General features: G+C 40.3%; 3 protein-coding genes across 3 annotated transcripts in view; 1 reads left to right on the top strand and 2 right to left on the bottom strand.

The window, feature by feature from the left end:
• Window positions 1-24,248, bottom strand: part of LOC138617029 (elongin-B-like) — a 247,018-nt gene that overhangs the window by 146,646 nt on the left and 76,124 nt on the right. The gene's annotated exons all lie outside the window — the stretch shown is intronic.
• On the bottom strand, window positions 2,848-4,452 carry LOC138616725 (neurexophilin-1-like). The gene is made up of 2 exons (XM_069691246.1): window positions 4,342-4,452; window positions 2,848-3,776 (listed from the first exon to the last, which is right to left on the bottom strand). Exons 1-2 carry the CDS (start codon window positions 4,399-4,401, stop codon window positions 3,033-3,035), a joined length of 804 nt encoding a protein of 267 aa, XP_069547347.1. The 5' UTR covers window positions 4,402-4,452; the 3' UTR covers window positions 2,848-3,032.
• Window positions 8,363-23,536, top strand: LOC138616997 (alpha-tectorin-like). The gene is made up of 25 exons (XM_069691630.1): window positions 8,363-8,472; window positions 8,829-8,887; window positions 9,032-9,055; window positions 9,880-9,995; window positions 10,244-10,522; window positions 10,633-10,728; window positions 10,857-11,022; window positions 11,329-11,729; window positions 11,817-12,393; window positions 12,481-13,064; window positions 13,240-13,792; window positions 13,908-14,506; window positions 14,848-15,005; window positions 15,257-15,657; window positions 15,799-15,995; window positions 16,655-17,050; window positions 17,154-17,437; window positions 17,642-17,916; window positions 18,064-18,183; window positions 18,388-18,572; window positions 18,670-18,830; window positions 19,312-19,563; window positions 19,743-19,902; window positions 20,007-20,100; window positions 20,228-23,536. The coding sequence occupies exons 2-25, from the start codon at window positions 8,842-8,844 to the stop codon at window positions 20,326-20,328; spliced, it is 6,225 nt and encodes a 2,074-aa protein (XP_069547731.1). The 5' UTR covers window positions 8,363-8,472; window positions 8,829-8,841; the 3' UTR covers window positions 20,329-23,536.

Raw genomic sequence — 24,248 nt, forward strand, 5'->3', positions numbered from 1 at the left:
GAGGATACAGAAAATAGCAACACACAACTGGATGTCACTCTTGGGGGAAATTGTATTTTGTGCGCTGATCTGTCTTTGTATGCCCTTGGGAGAAAATAATGTCAAAGGTGTCAACAGACAAACAAAGGGAGGGAGTAAACGTCAAGAAATGGTTACAAATTAACATTAGGGTTCAATCAGGCATGTGGATGTTCTTTTATGACGGATTTCGTATTTGTTTTTGTTTTTTTGTTTTTTTTTCTTTTCCTCAGAAGTGTCATTTCTATTTTTTTCATAGGAATTTGTACAGACACCAGTGTTTTTTGAAGCTGTGTAAAACGAGCATTTTCAAACGGGGAAATAGAAAAAAGTGGACAGATCTTTTTTTTCTTTGCAGGCATGAAGACTGAAGGGAAATTGAAATTGAAATGAACACGTTTTAATGTTCAGAATAGACGTAATGTGAAAAAAAAATGCACACCAAGGCATACCACATTAAAAACATTTGAAGTTATCATTTTTGACCTTGTGGAAAATGGTAATTCATAGAAGGAACCATTGTTGTTTCTTTCCTGTAGATATCGCCGATATGAGAAGTGACACTTAGCTGTTGCCATTTTTTTGTTCCCAACAGAATAAACCACAACTATTTTGTATTGAATGCAATGAAAACGTTGCCCGAGTATTTTTGTATGAATTATGTGCGATGTTGGTGTTCGCTGTCGCATGAAACCAAAAAAAAAAACCCAGAAATGAATTGGGAGACTGTATAGAAGTAGGGTTTTATTGCATGTATCAATTATTTTGTAAGGGTCAGAGCAGGTTTTGAAATTATGCAAGAGTTTGGTTTCACTCCTTCGACGGCAGCCTTAAACTGGCGTTACGCGAAACTGAATGTCCCTAAATGCCTGCAGATCATCGCAGTTCATGCGCCATTTGTCATCAATTTGATTTTTGCGTCATCTAAAACAAGCTCCTCCTACTTTCCCGTCGTGGCAAAGAAGAACGTGAACACCTTAGCTTCTGCTTTGTCGCAGGAATCGCGCAGTTGAGTTAGATCTCGGGCTCCATTTACATTTCTGAAACTCTTTGCGGAGATGTGAGGCTTTAGCTTGGCGCCAGCATATTGTGACATCATTCTAATAGTTTTTGAAGTAAATCCAGACAACAATAGCGGTTGCAGATTTAAACGTAATAAAAGGCCGGACTATTGGCCTTGGCAGCTGTATGCTCTGTCTGAGTGCCCTTCCAGTTGGAGATAAAACTACCCAACAGAATAAAAAAGTGGGGAAATTATCTTCACTACCTACAGTCAAATACAAAGTTATGGGAAGTAAAGGTGCGTAGGGTGCTGCAACACCCCCTGGTGGATGGTGAAGGACCTGCGTGTCCACAACCAACAATAATATAGTTTAAAAAAAAAAAAAAAGTTTTTCGTTTTCTTGTTTATGGTCATATCCATATTGATGTTTTAATTTAATGAAGTGATTAATCGTGAATCTCGGGGTCCAAATTTCCATTCCAGCCGGACGTAACGTTTGAGCACAGAAGGGTCGAAGGTTCGGGTTGCACCGTCGTGCTGCATTTTAAAAGCTTGTCACATCATCCATTGTGTCAAATCTTTGTCTTAAGAAAAACAACTAAAGCTACCGGATAAATGCAATGGAGTAGAAGGTACAATATTTCCCTTTTGAGATGTAGAGCAGTGAAAGTATGAAGTAGCATCAAATGTACCTCAAAATTGGGCCTGCTGATCCAAGAACTTTGAAATGCAATAACAATGTTTTAGGTTTAGGCGGTTTTGAACACGTGGGCAGCAACGGACATGCTTTATTTTATTATTAATGTGGGTTTAATGTTAGAATATTAACAACACCTTTTAGGCTTAAACCTGTATCATTTGTGGCCGACGTGAGGTTCTAAACTTCTGCGTGGACGAGTTTTGTATAAAGAACCATAAATAAATATTTTCTTTCCGCTTTCTACCAAGAAATCAGATATTGCAGTTTCCCCGTGAAGTGGGTTTATTGAATCTGCGATGGCCCCAGAAGGTTTTTAAACAAAAACAAACAAACAAACAAACAAAAAACGTGCGTTGTCACTCGGCTGCCTCGGCGCAGCGTTTTCTCCGAGGAGCTTTCCAGAAATCATCGAAGCGTCAGCTGGTAGATTTGATTTTAATGGTGTTTATATTTGATTGATCAACATACAGCGCAGATCGTTAGGAAATGCATGCGAGAGCGAGGATGACGTATGACAAACGTGTACAACCAGAATGGAAAATTAAGAGTGTTACACGTGCATCCCCTCTAACCCTGTAACACGGTTTGTAAAAAAAAAAAAAAAAAAAAATGTAAACGCTTCAAACTTGATCCTGTAAAGTGGTGGTGGAGTAAAAGTGTTTGTTTAGCAATATCCTGATTAGCAATAGTACGACTCTCTCAGTGTTACAAACAGGACACTCAAGGACGTTCTTTAGTTCCAGCAAAGGATTAGGGGAGAAATTTTAGGCAGACCAAAAATATAACGCTTGATTATTTAATTGATCGTTAGAAGATGAATCGGCAGCTATTGTAATAACGGATTAATTGTTTGAGTCAGTCTTTTAAAAAAGGAGAAAATTCTAACCCACCTATTTTCTGGTTTTATTTTTCTTATTTGATGGTGGACTAAATCTCTCTGGACTCAACAAATGATATAAAGATTATGTCGGATACTTTTTTTTGTCATTTCATAAAAACCAGACAATTGCTGGATTAGTCAAGAAAATAACCAATCAGATCAATCATTACGCTGTATAACTAGTCACACTGCTAATTATACACATTTCATTTAAAAAAAACAAAAAACAGTCTAATACATCTCTTATATGTAATATAAAGCAACATATTGCACTAAAAACACATTTTTTTACAGTATTTGGAATATTCTAAGACTAGATTTTCAAGAGAAACGCCGGAATTTCTTTTCAAAACAATGCCCCGTTTGAACAGTGTTTCCGTACGTGTGTCTATTGAAAGCATCCTTCTCGGTGTCCTTGACGTGACCTCTGTTCAACCTGCGGGCAGGTAGGCTGAACTCGGGGAGCCGTAGTCCGGACAGACTTTCTGAACCAGCCTGTAGTCCGTACTGTAGAAAGACACGTAGATGCAGATGACCCGGAAAGGTTTGGAGCACATCCAGGTGACGTGGCTCTGGGTTCGCTCTTGGGCGCATGTCTTCGACGGGTCGTAGTTGCACAGCATCACCTTTTTGTTGCGTTCCGTCTTCTCGTAGTCCACCCTGCAGTTGAACGTCTTCGAGTCCTTGGGATTGACAACGCTCTGGCGCTCCAGGTCGAACTCCACCTCTTTCGCGGGTGGGACGAGACTGACGGACACGTTGCCCACGCCCGTGGTGTTGTGGCGGAAGTAGATGCCGAGAGAGCCGTTCCCGTGATCCACAATCTTTCCCATTATCAGCAAATTCAGTTTGACTGTCTTGATGTTTGAGTAGAAGTCACCCCAACTGAACGTCCGGGACAGTTTGGCTGCTCCGTGAACTTTCACGACGGGCTGGATCTTCATCTTTAAGGATGGGTTGGAGTGTGACGGAGGGTTTCCTCCGAGTATTTCCCAAAGTCCCTGCTTTGAAAGCGGGACGAGGGGATTACCGGGTAGTTTGCTGTTCTGAATCAGACTCCTGGTCTGAAGCACCCAGTTCCTCTGTGCAGAAGCTGCTCGGTCTTTGCCGAGTTCAGGTGATGCTCTTTTGCTGAAGGTGAAGTTGCCGTGCGTTTGGTGATGTCCAAGAACCACCTAGACAGAAAACCGTGGCGGAAATTAAACGTTGACTCCATGAGAAAATAAACCAAACAGAGCAGAGAGGCTGAGCATATTGGCATCAGTTAATACTTACTACATCGCCTTGTAACACCTATTTTAAGCTCAATCTATCACAAAAACGTGTCATATATATTTAAAATTGGTCAATTAAGACTGCTGTGAAAATATTTTCTCACAATTACTTAAATTAGGAATGCCTCAATGAAAAATACAAATGCTGCTTAATTGTGGTAAAAGTACTTATTGTGAAGAACTGTGCCTTTAAAACTATATTAGCATTGATATGTGTTAGCTTTTGAGAAGCATTGTTAATCACGTACTTTATCAAACGTACACACAATACTGTTTAAATTCATGCGGCATAATGTATTTTGGCATTTAAAACGGCAAAAATACCTTGCAGTTACAAATGGTGCAATAATTCATTGTAAAATATAGCAGGAAATACTTGCAGAAGTCATATAAAATGCACATTATTACTTTCCTAACAATGACTGTGAAGGCATTTGTTTTAAACCCACCATTGGTTTGAACTCACCAGACAACAGATTCCTCTCAGAAGTATCCAAACAAAGCAGTGACTGGCAAACGTCTCCATCGTGCATTTATTCCAACAGCCATCCGCTGTCCTTTTTGAATTTCATTCAGGCCACGTTAGCTGCTGGAAATCCATGTTTAATAGAGCCAGATCCTCATTTGAACTTGAATCAGAAACCTTCTGTGTGTGAGGTCCTGCTTCTTCCACTCACAGCAGACAGACTGGGAGGCTTTCTCAGATCTCAAGATTTTTAACACTCCGTTTTTTGTTTTTTTGCCGTCTCCCCACTCTCTCTCTCTCTCTCTCTCTCTCTCTCTCTCTCTCACACACACACACACACACACACACACACGCACACACACACACACACGCACACACGCACGCACACACGCACTCACTCTCTCACTTACACTTACCCTATGTGACACTGCATCTGCCTGACTTTAGTCTTCCTCCTCTTCTTTCTGTCACTGAAAAACTTGTTTTACCTTCTAATTCTTGAAAATATTCAATTAACGCTTGATTGAAATCAGTATGTAGTTACATTTTCGTTAAGGAGGCAAACTAATCCCAGATAATGTGATATTGCCATCTTGTGGCCAGACTGAGCAGCCAAATTACAGGTGACTGTCCCCCAGATTTAAGACGGTGTACATTATATAATATTTCATTAGTAAGAGTTTAGTTATGAAAACGGAAACCCTGATCTGCTATTGTAGAGTGTAAAAGTCAACCCCGTTACTGCCCTCATTTATTCGGTTTTTACTAAAGCCTGATTATTGTGCACATAAGTGACATCATCCTTTTCCCTCAGAGAGATGCCCACTTCAAACCTGTGAAAAGAACTTTGACAAAAAACACAAATACAGAAATATTCCGCGGAGAATAAAGCGAAACTGTTCCAACACTGTATGGAAATAATATGCTCTCACAGGATACTGTTACTCAAAAAAATAAACATCGTTAAAAAAGTAAGTTTTCACAGCTTTTAAATGGTTTCTTTTGCAGTCATTAGGGTCCTCAGAGATTATGGATGATTGGATCCAAACAAATTTCACTCAGTAAGACATTATTCATCAACACGAACAATCAAACGACCACAGTTAACATTAAGTCTGTACATTGTATGCAAATGACTCTTTATCTTCAGTCACTTAGGTGGTAGTGATCAAAACTTTTTTTTTTTATTTAGAGATTGGAATTTTGGAGTTGTAATAGGACTGTTTTGGAAATAATTGATTTAGATTTACTTTGATCTCATATCCACTGTCATTTTCTACTTATTAATACCACAACAGAACTGTTGTCTTAAACTGTGATGCTTAAGTGAATAACTAAGCATACTAAACATGTCTGACATCTTCCGCGGTCCAGCAGGTGGGATATTGATTCTTTCAATAATCCACCTGGTTGGCATGTTTAAATTGACTCATAGCGCCACCTGCTGCTGTGGAGGGCAAACTACATAGGCCAATAAGAAAATCTCAGCACACTGATGGTGGAGAGATTGTTCCAAAAGTCTTGTGATATTTTTCTGTCTTTGTTGGATATTTTTTTTTGTGCTTGTTTTGAAGCGTGACGTCTTAGAAATATGTTTTTGTATTTGCAAAACAAAACATATTCGTTTATTTATGGTGTTGTATCAGTGTAGTGTTTGCAGACTACACGGCATTTGTAAGCGAATCAGAGTGCATTAGTGAAACATGTTTTGTTTGTTTGTTAGGTTTTAGGGGAAAATTTGCTCAATGGTAGAAGTGATCCTAATCTATATCCAAAAGGTCAGAGGTCAACCATTACACATTACCAGAGGAAGAGATAGGGAGATTGTGATCATATTTCACATTTAGTCAGATACTGAACTGGTGACACTAATCTTGGGTGTCCACCTTGAGACTGTGTTTACTGCAGATCTTCTGTGCTGTCGGGCTGAAAATGTGGTGAAGCATCCACTTTTTATAATTTGCAGCTTCTTTGCAGCAAAATCCATATTTGAAGCGTTGTCTGCTGTCATGGATACTTCGTGCTCTATCAGAATGGCTAAATTCCTGCAAAGCCTCACGACATAAATGAGTCTGGACAGACATTGCTGTAAATTGCAATTTGCCTGGTTGGTGGAGGCAAACAACCACGAGGCTGTAATTCTAAATCCTCTCGGTCCTTTTCTGGACGAATTATTATTGTTTGTTTAATTAAAAATGGATCTCCTCAGTTTGTGTAAAACGGTGTAACAGTGTCACTGAAATTTTGTTTTGGGCCTTTTTTTGTTTTGTAATGAAACAATAATTTGATAATAATTTGACAAATTAAAGTAAAATAGACACTGAACAAAAAGGTCCAGACAGAAGTGACATAAAGTGGAATCATTGCACTCTTCTGCTGATTTCACACACTGTCAACACACATCCAGTAAACTTCAACACGCTGGCTGCCAATCTGCCAGTTTTACTACCAAGACTTTAAGTTTGTTATTTACATTTCTGCTGTTTTGTTTGCAGCTAATTAAAAGTTTGCAATTCACAAACAAGTGCATTTTAAATGTTTTTATGTTAACTTTCAGTTTCCTGCAAGTTACTTGAATAATGCTATTTTTATTTTCCCCATAATGATTGCAACGGGAAACCGCTCACACAGGTTCTACCAGTTTCTGTAGTACAATTAGTAAATCAAACAACCTGCCCACATTCAAAGATTCCGTAAGATAAGCCTAGAGGTTCAAGTGTTCACGATCATTTTCCGCCATTCCATTCATGTTTTTCTAATTGCTCTCTATTGAATGTTGTTATTGTTGCGTTACCAAACAATGCAATGCGGATAAGCTCGTGTTTAACATTGACAGTCACTGTAAGATAAGGATCAAAGTCGGAAATAGTTTACCATTATAACATCTTCATCAGGGCGTCTGTTTTAAAAATACAACTTTGGTTTTTCCTTTAAAGTTCTTTCCGGTTTGTTGGAAAAACAAATTGCAGAAAACCCTGCACACAGCAAGAAGCAGAAACTGTGAGAAATAACTCCTGCACATACTCATGTTACTGCACCACTCCTAAAGCTCATGCCACAGCTGGTGCCTACGTCATTTATGGCACATTGTTGCTTTGAGTGTCTTTGTTCTGATCTTAACAATTTACAGCTGGTTTGTTTGCTGGACTTTGTTTTTCCAGTAAGCCAGTTTCATTTCATTGTATTTAAAAAAAAAGAAAATTAGGAAGAAAGGAAGGAAGAAGAAGTCTCAGGAGATGATTAGGTATCGCAATGGCAGAAGATTATACCTATTAAGACAAAGGTAAATTGTCGTAATGACTGTTTGTTTGACATCAGGAACGAATAGCTTTAAATAGAAGGTATTAGTTTTAGCTCATGTCAAGTAAAATTTCTGTTTATATGATTTCAAAATATGCATATAATATTAGAAATTTCACAGGTACTCCAGTGCAAAGATGGGGGAAAAAAGTGCATTTACTATAAACTGACAGCCCATAACCTCACGTATTCTGCATGAATTTTATTACATGCCTGTGTTTAGTGCCACATAATGAAATAGAGTGACATAAATATAGCAGTTGATTTTTTTTGTCTTGTCTTTGAAGACTAATGTAATACTGAGTATGTACAGTATGTATTGTAGTATAGAATGATGCGGGTTGCATAGGTATCTCAAAACCTGGCGAAAAAGACAAAACAGTGTGGATGAGTGAGATATGTTCGGTTGTAATTTGGGATTGAAAAGAGACATTTTTTTTGGAGCTCTAATAACTTAACAAAGACCAGGTCATGTGCTCTCAACTGTTCACACTGAAAACACAAACAAATGGTTGCAAAAATCAATCATTGAAAAACAATTTGAATACCGGTTTCAAGACACTTAAGTAACTTTTTAAGAACAAGTGCTTAAGCCTTTATTACAGTATTGTCTCTTGTCTTTGACTGACAACAGTTGTTTGTATCATTTTATTATTCTTAAGGCACAATGGAATGATTGGTTGTTATACGGAAGCAAAATGGAATCCATCTGATTGTCTAACTGGAAAAACAACATATTTCTTGAACTGTGCCAGCTTTCACTGGATAAAAACTGGCAGCCCTGCAGTCCCACACGAGATGTAAATGAACCAAAGAAGCACATGTAAGAAGGTAATTGTTTTATTTTGTATAATATTAATTTTGTATGTATTGCATAATACTACAGACTTCCAATACAAGGTTGTGCTTATCATTAACGTTTTATTGAGAATTTATTTCGTGAAATCAAAATCTTAACAATCTGAACACTATACTCTAGAAGCTAAAGTATAATTGAAGCAGCGTCTCATTTTCAGCTGAAATGTTAATTATTGGGACTTTTATGCACAACTGTATAAACATCTTTAACTATCTTTTGCCTTTAGAGTTGTATAACAAACTTATAAGCAGCCCAGGTGGGGGTATCTACCCTCTGACTGCTTTGTAGTTTTGTCTTGTACTTTATTTATTTCATTGTATTTGGTCAGCTGGTTTGGAAGAATGGCAAGTAAAATCATCTTGTCTGCGCTGCTGTTGGGGATGATGAGTAAGTATTTGTTTAACATCAATTTAATCCACTTCAATTTGTGTTGATGCATTTATGTGAATTCACTATCTGACTTTTTTTTTCTTTTTCATGTTAGCCGTCTCAGATTTGTGTTCATTTATATGTATGTGTTTGTTTTCATAGGTGGGGTGAGTCCTCAGTATACAGGTTAGTTTTAATAACCTTTTTAAAAAAAATTGTATTCATACATGTTGATTCTATCATGCAATCATATAAAAATTTGTGGATCAAATCAGAAGATTATACCTATTAAGACAAAGATAAATTGTCGTAATGACTGTTTGTTTGACATCAGGAACGAATAGCTTTAAATAGAAGATATTAGTTTTAGCTCATGTCAAGTAAAATTTCTGTTTATATGATTTCAAAATATACATATACTATTAGAAATTTCACAGGTACCCCAGTGCAAAGATGGGAAAAAAAGTGCATTTACTATAAACTGACAGCCCATAACCTCACATATTCTGCATGAATTTTATTACATACCTGTGTTTAGTGCCACCTAATGAATTAGAGTGACATAAACATAGCCGAGCCAAAACAAAGGGTGTGGACGTTAGATGTTTATCATACTTTGGTTTACAGGAAATCAAAACTCTCACCTCTGGTGTCAAACTGTTAGCAGTTGATATTTGTTCTTGTCTTTGAAGACTAATGTAATACTGAGTACGTATGTATTATAGTATAGAATGATGTGGGTTGCATAACCAATAGTTAAATTACAGAAAGCCCTCCTTCAGTTTTTCATTTGAATATCTTTTCATCGTTTGCTACTTTCACATTTTCTGTGGTATTTTGGTTACACCCTGTGCTCTTCCTGCAATGACGTGCCACAATGTCATAGTATGAGAAAGTATGGTGGATTGAATTTAATATTAACGTTGTACAGCATAAGGTGAAGACTGATGCTCTTTCATTTTAAAATGAAATTTAATAAAAAAGAAAGGGACACCTTTTGTTCTCTCCAGGACCCCTCTACAGCATTGCTGGAACGGAAAGCTCTCGATCAGATGATGGCAATTCTCCTCCAATTAATCTGCAACGACCTTTTGTTTATTTCGGACAGTCATATAACAACATTCATGTACGTAAAATGTTTCAATTACTAAAGTACTGAAGTTTTAGTCAATATATTGTCACGTACAGTATTCAATATGGTTATAATATACAATACTGCTGCTATAAATATGTTGAAATTTTATAACCTGTGATTGCAAGGTACTGAGTAAATACCTGACTGTGATTAATACCTACAAACATTTGGTTAGTAAAATCATATATATATATATATATATATATTTTTTTTTTTTTTTTTTTTTTTTTTTTTTCCAGGTGAACCACAATGGACACCTGACCTTTGATAGTCCTTGGCGTTCCTTCATACCTCAACGGTTCCCAATGCATGGATTCAGAGACATCATCGCTCCATTCTGGACAGATCTAGACAATAGAGGCAATGGTGCGATCTACTACAAACAATACACCAGCGGCAATGTTGTCCAACAAGCTACACGTGACATCAACACGTATTTCCCAGGACTCAACTTTAATGCTAGCTGGGTCTTTGTAGCAACATGGTATGAAGTGGCCTATTATCCAACCAGTGGAACTGTAAGTCATCTCTCTCTAAATTGAGAAATGCAAACGATGTGTGTGTGTGTGTGTTTTACTTTTGATTATAAATACAATAAAAACAACAAGTCCCTTTTTTTTTTCTTCAGCAAACAACATTCCAGGCAGTCTTGATCTCTGGTGGCCAGTACTCCTTTGTGCTGATGAACTACGGGATAATAGCAAGCACAACTCGAAGTGTACAGGTTAGAAATTATATGCAATACTACAAAACATGCGTTTTGTTTTCTTAAAGTGAAATGCACTAATGCCACTGTGCAAATACAAAAGAAATATGCAATTCATTTGAATCTGAGTGACATGTGATTTCCAGGCTGGATATGACACGATCAATTCCTCTCACCATTTGAGCATCCCAGGATCGTTATCTGGAAATGCAACAGGCAGTAACTCAAACTTCCAACTCGGCAGCAACATCGATGTACCCGGTCGTTGGGCTTTCCGAACAGACCAGGGAGAAAGAGGCTGCACTTTCAATGGTAAGACCAGAAGCAGAGGGTGATCTTAACAGGCTCTTCTTTACATTAATGTGCAAATGTGATCACCATTCCATGAAAATACTTGAAAGTCTGGCGATACATCTGTCATTGTAATTGAGCCATTGATTCAATTATGACTGTATTGTCCACTAAACTGCAGTTACATTAGAATATGATTAGAAACAGACCGTCCTGGTCACTACTCAATGAAAATAACAGCAGAAATGCCCCCAAAAAGCTGAAAAAGTCAGATACAAGTTTTAATCAAAGCTTTTCAGGAACTTACTCTTTTTGTTTTCTTCAAAGGTGAACCCGTGCAGCTGGGTGATTCATTCTGGAGTGACAATACCTGTGCACAGAGGTGCTTGTGCACCACATCAGGCCTGGAGTGTTACAACCAACCCTGCTCCTTTTCCCAAGTCTGCCGCCCAACTTCCTTTCAGTTCTCCTGCCAGACGGTGCGGAGAAAATCCTGCACCATCAGCGGGGATCCACATTACTACACTTTTGATGGCAGCGTGTTTCACTTTCAGGGCACCTGCACTTACGTTCTCTCAGAACAATGTAATCACATGTTACCTTACTATAGAGTAGAGGGCAAGAACGAACACCGGGGAAGCACTCGAGTTGCTTGGACACGACTGGTCAAAGTGTATGTCTACAATGAAACCATCGAGCTTGTGAAAGGACGTCGTGGTGAAGCTAAGGTTAGTAATCAGGGCTATGTTTCCACTTTCTGTGATATTTTTGTTTTGTTCGTATTTTTAACCCTTTGTTTTCTGGTGTGCCTATAGGTTAACGGAAACTTTGCATCAACTCCATTCTCCCTCATCAATGGCCACATCCAGGTTTATGAGTCAGGCTTTTCTGTGATCATCAGCGCTGACTTTGGCCTGGAAGTATCTTATGACACAAATCATCATGTCAGGATCAGTTTGCCATACACCTACCAGAATGCAACATGTGGCTTGTGCGGAAACTTCAACAATCGCCGTGGAGATGACTTTCGAACCCGCCAAGGCGAGCTTGTGAGTTCTGATGTGGTTTTTGCCAACAGCTGGCAAGCATCCGGGGACGATGAGCCTGGCTGTGAGGCACAGTGCGGAGGTCTGGACTGTGCTGGCTGTACTGATGATCAGACAGCATTATACAGCAATACTGCCCATTGTGGTATCCTCCAGAGCATTTCTGGACCATTTGCTGCTTGCCATCAACAATTTCCCCCGCAGACCTTCGTGGAGAGTTGTGTGTATGATCTGTGTGTGGGAGGTGGATACCAGCCTATTCTGTGTCAAGCCCTAAATGTGTACGCAAGTCAATGTCAACTAAATGGTGTCCAGCTACCAAGCTGGAGAAGACCTGGCTTCTGTGGTATGTAAGGCAATCGAAATCATCTCAAAATGGAATTTCTGTGAAATGTCCACGATGTCAACATCAATGTTGTTTTCTCTGGTCTAGAAATCCCCTGCCCAGCCAACAGCCATTTTGAGTCTGAAGGCACAGGATGTCCACCTACATGTGTCAATCCCAATTCCACCGACAACTGCCCTCTCCCTGCCCTGGAGAGCTGCACCTGCAATTCAGGCTACATCCTCAGTGCTGGGGTCTGCGTCCCTCATGCTGAGTGTGGCTGCAACTTTGAGGGTCGCTACTACCGCTCCGGAGAAACTGTAATACTCGATGACAACTGTGGGAGACGTTGTAGCTGCAGACATGGCTCCATGACTTGCCGCTCCCATGCTTGTGGCCCATTTGAATCATGCATTTTGGAAGAGGGAGAAAGAGGATGCAGACCGAACAGCTATGCAACATGCTGGATAAGGGGTCCAGGGTCGTATCTTACGTTTGATGGACTGACATACCAGTATCCCGGGGCGTGTCGATTGACCCTTGCCAAAGTAATGGGATTGTCTAGTGACCCGCACTTTATGGTGTCGACAGAAAAAGTGCCAAGGGGCCAGCAAGGTTTTGCCCGGATTCTAAAGTTTGAGGCAGAGGGAACACATGTGTCTATTGAGATGGCAAGGAGCAGCAAAGTTCAGGTAAAGGGCTAAAGTATTAAGTAAAGTAGTAGTATATTTCAAGAGACTATGAAGATGAATGTGACAAAACGAGTGATGACACTCGAGAAAGGCTTTACTAAAAATATTCTTTCTGTAATTACCTTCTTCCATGTCTTCCAGAAAACTTGACTATCTCCTTTTACATGCCCTTTAGGTTGATGGCCAGCTGATCAGACTACCTTTCAGCTCTGGGTCCAACCGAATCCTCATCTACCACAGCAGTATTCACAGTGTCATCCTTCACACCTCTTTTGGTGTAACCGTGCAAACAGTCTGGCCTCACTTTGTGCGTGTCACTGCACCTGGTATCTACAATGGTTCACTAGGTGGACTCTGTGGTAACTACAATGGTCACCCACATGACGACTTCCACACGCCCAATGGTGTCCTGGTCAACAGTTCTCAGGCCTTTGGGGACAGTTGGCGAGACGGCTCCCTCAATGCACACTGTGTTGAAAGCATAAATCCTAATTCTACAACTAATTACTCTTCCAGTGAGTACTGCGGCATTCTTACAGCACCGCATGGGCCATTTGCACCGTGTTGGGCCTCGGTGGACCCGTGGCAGCAGGTTAATGCATGTGTAGAGATCATTAGGGGCTCTAGAGATCCAGCATCAACGCTTTGTGAGGTTGCACGAGATTATGCACTAATGTGTCAACAGAGGGGCGTTGCCATCGGACAGTGGAGGAACGCAACTGGCTGTGGTAAGCACTTTTCCTCCTTTTGATGGAGGTAGCTTGGATAAAGACACATTCCATAAAGTTTTTGAATAAACCTTTTTGAATGTATGTATGTTTTGTTTTTGTTTTTTTTCTCTAGAGCAAACCTGCCCTTTGAACAGCCATTACGAACCCTGTGGAACTTCTTGCCCTTCTGCCTGCCCCAGCCTCTCCTTCCCCTTCTCCTGTGACACTCTGTGCCAGGAGGGTTGCCAGTGTGATGATGGTTTTATCCTGAATGGCAACCAGTGTGTGCCACCAATAGCCTGTGGATGCTACCACCATGGACGCTATCGTCAAGCCGGAGAACAGTTCTGGGACGGTGAAGAATGTCAGAGCTTCTGTACCTGTAACGGCACTGTTGGGGCAGTCCACTGTATCCCCAAGTCTTGTGGACCCCAGGAGTCCTGCCGTGTGGTGGAGAGTGAGTATGGCTGCCATCCTAACCCTCGTGGCACCTGCTCTGCCTCTGGAGATCCTCACTACCTCACCTTTGATCGCAAGGCCTACGATTTCCAGGGAACCTGCCGCTATGTGCTGGCCACAGTTTGTAATGCCTCTCATGAGCTCAATCAGTTTTCTGTGGAAGCTAAGAATGAGCCGTGGAACGGGTTACCAGTTTCAATTACAGCTGAAGTTTTTGTGAATGTGTGGGGCTATCGAGTGCGTGTGTCCAGACACAACAGGGGAATGGCAGAGGTGAGTTGAACCATTTCTGAACGATTAGTCATGTACTCCATCTTAAAAAACAATATAAATTTGTAACGCCCTAGATCAGAACACAGAGTTTTCTTTTCGACGTTAAATATCAGTATCATCAGCCAATCGGTAACAAGAAATACTGTAGAGAATTGCTTAGGATATTTCTGAAGTAGTTTAGAAACAGTGATACTATGACTTACTTTGCTCACCAAAGAGCAAAGTTTATTTTAATCAGTGAAAGGATCCACTCTAATATCGCTATCAAATTTGTTAAGCTCTTACAAATAAACAATATAAAAATATCCTGTTCTTCCTATTTTGTTTTTCCAATGTTACAGGTAAATGGAATAACTAAAAACTTGCCTATTCTCCTGAATGGAAGTCGTGTATCTATCTATGCAAGTGGATCTCAAACATTTGTCAGTGCTGATTTTGGCCTGAGCGTCATGTACGATGGATCGAGTACAGTGTCTATCTCTGTGCCTTCAAGTTACAGGTATGTGCTTTTTACCGCAGCTCAAATTTAAGTACTTTGATGTTTTAATAATTTAAATATTCTACACGATTGCCAGCAACCTCAGCACTAAGGAACTTTTTGTTGACCATAAAGAGAGGACACATTACATCTATTAAATGTCTTAAAACTGGACAATGCTCTAACATGTACAACAAGTACTTTGTAATGAAACTAAAGTTTGGTGCATTGTTAATTTGCTGGCACTTTTATCTGATCATTATCTTCTTTAGAGGACAAACCTGCGGACTTTGTGGAAACTTCAATGGTAATTCAAACGATGAGTTCCTCACCCCATCTGGACTGGCAGTAACCTCCGCACATGAGTTTGGGACAGCCTGGAAAGTGGCAGGCAACTACACCTGCAGTGATGACTGTGGCTCTTCTTGCCCACGATGCACCAATGAGCAGCCTGCTAGAGCTCAGTGTGGGGTGATTCAGGCAGCTGAAGCCGCCTTCGGCTTCTGCCACGAGCAGGTGGACCCAGCACCATATTTCAACGACTGTGTGTTTGACGTATGTGTGTCGGGAAATCGAGGTCAAGAGCTTCTGTGCCGCGCCATTGAATCGTATGTGAGTGCCTGTCAGTCTGCGAATGTTCAAATCTTCCCTTGGAGACAGAACACCGTCTGCAGTGAGTAAACTAAGATAATCAATCCAAGAAGTGTTTTCTAAAAGTTTCCAGATCTCTTTCGTCTGCGTATAGTCTCAGCGTGTTGACTGGATAGTTTTTTGACCACCTGGCATCCATCATGTCTTTTTCTCACCTGTTTAGGACTTGACTGTCCAGCCAACAGTCATTATGAGCTGTGCGGTACCGACTGTGGCCACACCTGTGCCAGCAGTACTGATGCCACCTGTGAGCAGGTTTGCTCTGAGGGATGTTTCTGTGATGAAGGCTTCCTCAGGAGCGGGACGAGCTGTGTCCCTGTGGAAAGCTGTGGATGCCTATATGATGGCTTCTACTACAATGCAAGTCACATTTCAGCAGTTTTATCCTCATTTGCCTAAAATGATCTTAACAAGTTATTTCAAAAATATTTCCAAGAGAGGGCCAAAACAACACTACAGTAGTGGCTCAACTGATCATTGGATTGCTCAAAGCAGGAAAGACGTTTTGTTATTTTGAAGGATTAAAGTGGAACTCCACAATAAACTATTTTTACTCCCTACATTCTCTTACAGATTGCTGGTATATGCTAATGCTTTGTAATGTTCAATCTACACACATATTGTGTGTAAATTTCCTTGTTCAATGACACCCCCCTCTGTACCCACACATGTCACAGGTGTTGCTTTCCTTCGGCTCCAAAAAGAAAGAAACACCCGGCTGTGACAAGGAACTTTTTTGGACATTTAGATTTCATCAAACAGTAATGCAATACTATGAGTAACAGGATTAAGTTATAGCTTGGCAAGAAGGAATAACAAATCTGGTTACAGATATTGCAGCTGTCGTCACAGTAAATAACGAACATGGCATATCACATGACTACAAATGTGTGATACACAGCATGGAACAGTAACTCTTTTGTTATGTTATTTCCTTTTCAACAAAGCAGCCCTTATTCATGTAGCATACAGTAAACTATACTTTTAATTGAGATGCCTCTTTTTCCTCCATGCTACAGGCTGATGACTCGTTCTGGACAGAAGGTTGCTCCTTCCGGTGTGAATGTCATGCTGCCAATGACCTGCGCTGTTCTCCTGCATCATGCACTCCAGCACAACAGTGCACCGTCAGGGAAGGCCAGCTGGGCTGTTTCGATGCGATGTCTACTTGCACCGTGTGGGGGGACCCACACTACATCACCTTTGATGGAGCACTGGCTCATTTCCAGGGCACATGCTCTTACATCATGACTGAGAGTGTGAGCCACCGCACCAATGAGACCCAGTTTTCGGTAGTAGCCACCAATAATCACCGTGGCAACAACCGTGTGTCATTTGTATCAGCAGTGGATATAGACCTCTTGAATGAACTAGAGCACGTGCGTGTCAGGATTGGACCCAACAAAAGAGTGATGGTAAACTTCTCATTACTTTACTCTACATTTGTCTGACGTGGACACAGATAACAACAGTTTCCTCACTTATTGTATGTCACTCTCTAATCTCTCATCCCTCCAGGTAAATGGAAGGAAGGTTTCTCTTCCCACCGCAGCGGGAACCTTCGCTCAGGTGATGAAGCAGGGAACCTACATAGTGGTCAATGCCATTGACTTCATTGTTCAGTTTGATGGCAGGAGTACTTTATTGATCAGAATCAGTCAAAATCGTCAAAACAGAGTCAAGGGGATGTGTGGAAACAGCAATGGTGACTCAGCAGATGACAAAGTTTTTCCAAATGGCACGTTGGTGCGCAATGACAACCACTTTGGAAACAGCTGGAAGGCACCCACCAGCCAGCCAGGGTGAATTGTTCAGCTGTATTCCCACACATTTCAACACAAATTTTGTACATGGATTGGTACTTCAGCATTTTATAGCCATACATTTGTAGTTCTCCACACTTATATCCAAAGTCATGTGACAATAATACACATATTACATAGATATATGTTGTAATAAAGTACACAAAATCCCCCCTCGTCTTAAATATGTAATATCTTTCCTAGATGTGGATCCACTGATGAAGATGGTGATGGATTGACTGACTGTCCCTTTATGGAAGAATTCTCTGAACTCTGCAGCGTCATCACCAACAGCAGCGGCCCATTCAGTGCCTGTCACCTCCACTCTGACCCCCAGCCATTTTTCTCTTCCTGTGTCTACGATCTCTGTCTCTACACTCCAGCCAATGGCATGCTGTGTTCTGCTGTCTCAGCCTACGAGAGAACCTGCTCTGTTTTGGGGTTAAACATCCCTGAGTGGCGCTCTGCTTTGCAGTGTGGTATGTAAACAGATATCCAACATAATGAACGAAAGAGGAAATCCTTAAGTTAATAAAGCTTGCCATTTGTCTTAGAAACGTTTTTGTTTTTTTGTTTCTATCTTTTTCATCGCTCTTTGTCTCATCCTGACCCCATTACTTCTCCAGCTGAGTCAGATCCCTGTGAAGAGCTGAACTGCTCAGAGCATGAGTGGTGTGGTGAGAAGGACGGTGTATACGGCTGCTTCTGTGATGAGCACCACCATCGGCCCAACAATGAGAGCTACGGTAAGAGCAGCTCTTCTTTAAACCCTGCTCTCCTTCCCAGATCATGAAGTGACAATGATCGTGAAGGAGACATTGTTTGGCTACGATGACATCATTAGTTAAATGGATATAGTGATATGTACGTATTGCGGCTTTATGGAGGTTTAGTATTCTCAAACATCATCTCCCGTTTTAAACCTGCATTAATTGATTTATCTTTCACAGACTCGTCCATCTCTTGTATGAGTAGTTCAGGCACCATGTCTGTGTCTCGCTGCCAGCTGTTTGAAGCAGGCTTCCACTCCAGCGCCCTTCATCTTAGAGAGGACTCCTGCAATGGCACTCTGCAGGACGGACGACTGGTGTTCAACTTTAACGATGATGACCATTTGTGTGGGACAGTTCTCAGGGTACGAGTCCATAGACTATTATGACATCAATGCAGACTAAATAACATTATAGATGTTTCTTAAATCCACTTATATGGTTTGTTATATCAAATTTTAGAGCAATGGAACCCATTTCATGTATGAGAACACCATCCAGGGCCATGTGGACACTCATGGAGGTCTAATCCACCGCCAGAAGAGCATCCATCTTCGCTTCTGCTGTGAATATCCTCTGACTCAGGCCCTGTCCATGGCTGTGGGCATCAACCCTATAGAAAGGTGACAACACCATCGCCTCTGCATAGTTTATTTAATCAATTCCTAGACTTCAGCGCAATCAAAATTACTATTGTTTTTTAATAGCAAACATCTGTACATTGATGTGTCAAAATGTATGCAATGCCAGCAGGGTTTAAATATTTAAGTATTCAAATATCAGATGAATCTTTGCTACATCTGCTCCTCAGATCTTTTTTGAGAACCTATTTGCAACAGCATTAATGACAAATTGAAAATAGGAGCCCTTAAATGCTGAAATCCTTTCTAACTACGCATCCACCATTAAACATCCACCTCCGTCTGTGCTTTGTACTGCAGGTGAAATGTAAATGTGTCAGAGGTTCCTAGCCAGACTTGGTCTAACAAACAAATTGTAAATTCTATTCACAGCACAAATGTAAAATTTTAATTTAGTAGCTCTTGTGAAAAAACGATTCATCAACGCATAAACACATGACTGTATGTGCTGTTTTTTTCACAGTATTGTGAGGAGGAAGCTCCCAGCTGGCCATGGACAGTATCACACTAGAATGATCGCCTACCAGGACGCTGGCTTCCACTTCCCCCTCACCAGTGACAGAAACCTAGAAATAGAAATAGACCAGCGGCTGTACATGGAGGTGCGGACAGAAGGGGTTGATCCACACCAGATCTCCACCATTCTGGACTCGTGCTGGGCCACACCAGTCAACATCGCAAGCCACCCTGTCCGCTGGGATCTCCTTATTGCAGCGTAAAAGAGCTACTGCAACTTCATGTTGTTTGAGACAACTGATTTCTTGTTCTTGATTGACAAAAAAATTAATTAAACCTCATTTGGTTCACCCATTCTTCTTTAAAAATGCAACCCTCTTACTTTACTTTACAGTCGGTCTGGTGACATTGTAACTTGTAGCACTTTCTGTCCTCCAGGTGTCCTAATCCAGCAGACGGTACAGTGAAGCTTGTTCAGAACGGCATCTCCACGGTGGCCCGATTCTCCTTCCAGATGTTCACCTTTACCAACTTCTCATCCCTCTACCTGCACTGCCAAGTCCACCTGTGTCTTTTCAGACATGACAACTGCACAGCTGTACGTACTACTTAATTTGTGTGTTTGTAGTCAGACAGGAAGAATCACCTTGTATACAACCAGTTTAGTTGCTACAGCTGCTGTAACCCAGCTGTTCCCTACAGCAATGCTACCCGGGTTACCATAGAAGAGTGGCGAGGGACATTTCTCTTCATGACACTGCAGCCATCTCACTCGGACCGCTATTTCTGAGACCAGGTAATGTTATCAAAACCTCTTGTAGATGAAAATGTCTCAAGTTATTAACAATCTGTTTGGTGTGAAGAGATGTCTTGTCCTTATTTTACAGTTGGATTCACTTCAGATTGTGGTTGTTTTCTTACAGATGATACAATTATGAAACCCAGCAGTTCTTCAGCTTCAGACCCGTTGACATCTCTGGTGACCCTATTAGTCAGTTTGCTGACTGCCAAAACTCTGGTGTAGGGAGCTCAAACATACAGTAAATAAGTGAATATATTCAGATTACCTGGCGACATGTTATTCAGACCGCAGTTGCTTGTGAGTATAAATGTAAGAATCACGGGTTGTTTTTCTCTGTTGTGATCCACTAAAATTAGAATAAGAATATATGCAGACAGGAGCAATGCTGATGCAGGCATGAAAAAGTTGTCGGTGTTAAAGGATATTTGGAAATACAACGATTAAATTGCTCCTAATTTGTGTTCCTCTCTGTCTAAAATCATGGTAGTTTTTCTTTACGACATTAGAGGGCAGCATAAGATAAAATACATACCAAAGTGTGCCTCTGCTTTCTGCTGTCCACCTTTTTGTATTCAGTGTAATGTTCCTTTCGGTCTTTCGACAGATTAGATCAATATTTACTACTGATAACCAGGTTAGGGTGATTAAAATGGTGACTGAAGTTATTTATGCCTGAAATATGATTACTGAATAATGGGAATTTTCGTCCATGTTTTTATAGAAATAGTATTGTACTTAAAGTCAGTGTAAAGTAGTTGAGTTTTTTTCTTAAAATTGCAACGCGTTATCTAGAAATACGGGTAACATAGTAAGCAAACTCCACTATGGTGTCACATGTTCTGTACAGGACATGAAAATATAACAATACCCACAATCAATCCAAACCTTTACTACAAGCTGGTTCCCATTTGACATGAAAGAAGCTGTCCATGATGCACGAGGTCAGGTTTCTATCTTTTGTGCTGAGCCTCCTTTGTTGTGCCGAGTGTGGCGAATGACAGAGCCGATATCTCCTGTGTCTTCTCTTATGAGGGTGAAATTCATCATTGTCACTCAATGTTGTCCTCAGCATTATAGGATGAGACCTATAGAAGACATAAAAAAAACACTTACCCCACACCCACAACATGTAATTTGTCATTTGTGTCACGGTACAGTCCAAAAACTTAAAAAAGAAGAACAGTATGTCCAATACTGCATCGCTCAATACTGTCACACTCAGATCATATTTCATGTATGTTGGCTTAACATTAAAAAAAAGTACAGCGTTGATCACCTGTGTTTAAAGAGTTCTAATGTACTTGTAAATCCAAATCCAAATATCCACGTGTTCCTCGTTTTAAGGACCAACACCCTCTTTCTATTTGAGTAGCAGTCATTGTTTGATTGCTCTGTGTTTCTCATGTAATAGCTGAGCTTGTCTGACAATGTACCATTGGGAGGTTAATCCTGTGGCTTATGTGGTATTTTCAGGCTTTCAAAGTCAATGTGCCAACATGAATGAGAGACAAATACTATTCAGTGGTTCACGCTGGAACTGATATCTGCAAGTCATTATTTAGCACCCATCCTTTTGTTGAGAGGAAATCTGGGCTTCTCAGGAGCTTCAGTTGGGATGACAATGCAGTTTTGGTGTGAAAGTTCATTTCTTGCATGTTTATCCAAAAAATTGTACACACAGTTTGACAAATAAATTAAGTACACACGGACAATGGCATTATAGTGAAATTGTACAGTGACATGCTGCTAGCATCACTACCCTCAAAATGAAAGGGGCCCAAAAGATGTCCTGTTGAAGTCCTTCATTCCCTCCCTGGTTGCCCTCATGTCGTCCTTTCACTTCATTTACCTCTCCTCTTTCTTTAGTCATCTATCCTGTATCTAATTGAATTAACTAAATGCAGTTTCTGAAGCTTCACAGATTTTGGTCCCACTATGTCAATCTTAACATCATCCATATGTGCTGAGTGGTGCCTTATCTTTGATTTGTAAACTGCTGTCATACAATCACTTTATTGTTCTCTCCTTAATGTAGAGAGCTCCTGAGTGGACTGTCTTGACACTTAAAAAGAAAAATAGAAGCCAGAAAACTGGTAGATTGCATTTTATTTCTTTGGAACTCTACTGCAAATTTATCTCTGAGCCAACAAACCATCTCAGAACCGAATTGTTTTTAGAAGCAGGCCTGTGCTTTGATAGGAGAGTTTGTATCCCCAGGAAGGAGGTAAGACATAGAGAAGGGGAAGATGGTGAAAGGAAAGGACCCAGCTGTGGATGAGGGAAATATGATTGACAGCTTGTTGACTTTTACAAGATGCTGAGGGCCCAGCAGGCTAAATTGGATTCCTGCATAAAGTCCCCAGTGTGGTCTGTTGGAGGGGTCAGCTAGGGTCCCATCTGATGTTTGACCCGCCCTGCTCCCCTTGTACCACCCGTCATGTCACCACTGCTGACCACTTAGGTCCTGCAGCTCACAGCATAATTACTTCTGAACTTGAGTCGATATGTGCACTTTGCCTTGTTACTGGTTTTTATTACTTATATTTTACATTTTCTAAAATGCTTGTAACTGGTGGGCTCATACATAAACTTAACTGTTATTGATTTGTTTTGCACATTTCCATATTGTTTAATGTTTTCTATAGTTTTTGGGTAATAAAACACAAATCTAATTTTGAGAATTTAACAAAAAAAAAAAGAAATTGCCAGGTTTAGACGTTGGGAAAACGTCGCAACAGAAAGTAATCAGTGCAGTATTTTAATGCCACTTGTAGAGTCCTAATACTAACAAAGGACAACAAGTTTACTGTTGCACACCTGTACGTTTATCCTGCATACACAGAAATTTGGGGGAATTGCTGTTTTTTTTCCTTGTTGTTCTTTTCTTTTGGTAAAACCTTTCTTGATAAAAGACGTATCCGGCTGTTTCTGTGGAGAATAATTAGATTTGCCCGCTGAATGAATTCTATACTCCTGGGAAGGCTGAACAGTCTTGGGAATGAAGCCGCAATCCTAGAAGTCATGAAATTGACTCGGCAAACCATGTGTGAATAATCAACACTTTGTAAAATGAAATATATGTACCGTGACTTTCATCCATGCTGTGTTTTCCGTAGCTTTACGATGACATCTTTACTGTCCTGAAACTTGTATGTCACGAGAGTGTGATAATACTTTTTTTTTAATAGTTTTCGTTTAAATGGCGCTAAGATATCTCTTGATTTACACTATTATATCCTATTCTAAATTAAATATATTAAACCAGAATCTAACCATTGTTTATCAGCCTTACATTCGTAGTGCACTACTACGTTGTATGCGGTCATGCTTATCCATTAATTAATGACGTAAAATCCATTGTAATAAAAATGCTATAATTATGAATTATGTTGTCTGTCACATGCTGTTTCCATCAGCCTTCCATTTGAAATATTAGATCAGAGGTTTACCAGAGGGCTTCCTCTTGCCATCTGGTTTTGCTGTCAACCCATGACTGCTTCCTTGCGCCTTTAGACCTGTGCAGATTTGTGTCTTGCTCAAGATTTTGACTATTTTTGTGCAATTTGCCTTTCTGTATGTCTCTCTCAAAAACATTCTCCCCAGTACTATTACATCCTATCTGTTAATGTTACATTTGCATCTTAAATTGGGATGTCAGAGTTTCTCCATTTAATGCTTCATGGTGCAACTTCAGGTTTTATATCCTGATCACATATAAGATTCAGGTATTGGTGTAGCATCTGACTACAGGAATGTATATCCTAAGTGGACCTACTTTTGAACACAGTTGAACCTTGTTTCCATTAAAATATAACCGTTGGACATTATTGGAAATATGCTTGTTTGCCTTCTTGCAGGGAGTCCAATGAGAAGATCAATACCACATCTGTATCTGAAACTTTTGCCCGCAGCCAGTAGGCTTAACTTAACGTATGACTGGAAACAGCTAGGTAGGCTCTGTTTTAATGTGACAAAAGTCCCTTACTGACTTCTATAAAGCTCATTAATTCAAATGTTATATTCCTCAATCCTCAGAAAAACCAAACAGTAAAAACGATACTTATATGAGCTGTTGGTAGAGCCAGACTAGCTGGTTTCCACTCTTTGTGCTAAGCCATTTGCTTAAATGCGTTACTATTTCA

This window comes from Brachyistius frenatus, unplaced genomic scaffold, assembly GCF_029030835.1.
Source record: "Brachyistius frenatus isolate BFR_SWC_R1_liver_20210118 unplaced genomic scaffold, ASM2903083v1 Contig_11, whole genome shotgun sequence".
NCBI classification, from domain to species: domain Eukaryota; kingdom Metazoa; phylum Chordata; class Actinopteri; family Embiotocidae; genus Brachyistius; species Brachyistius frenatus.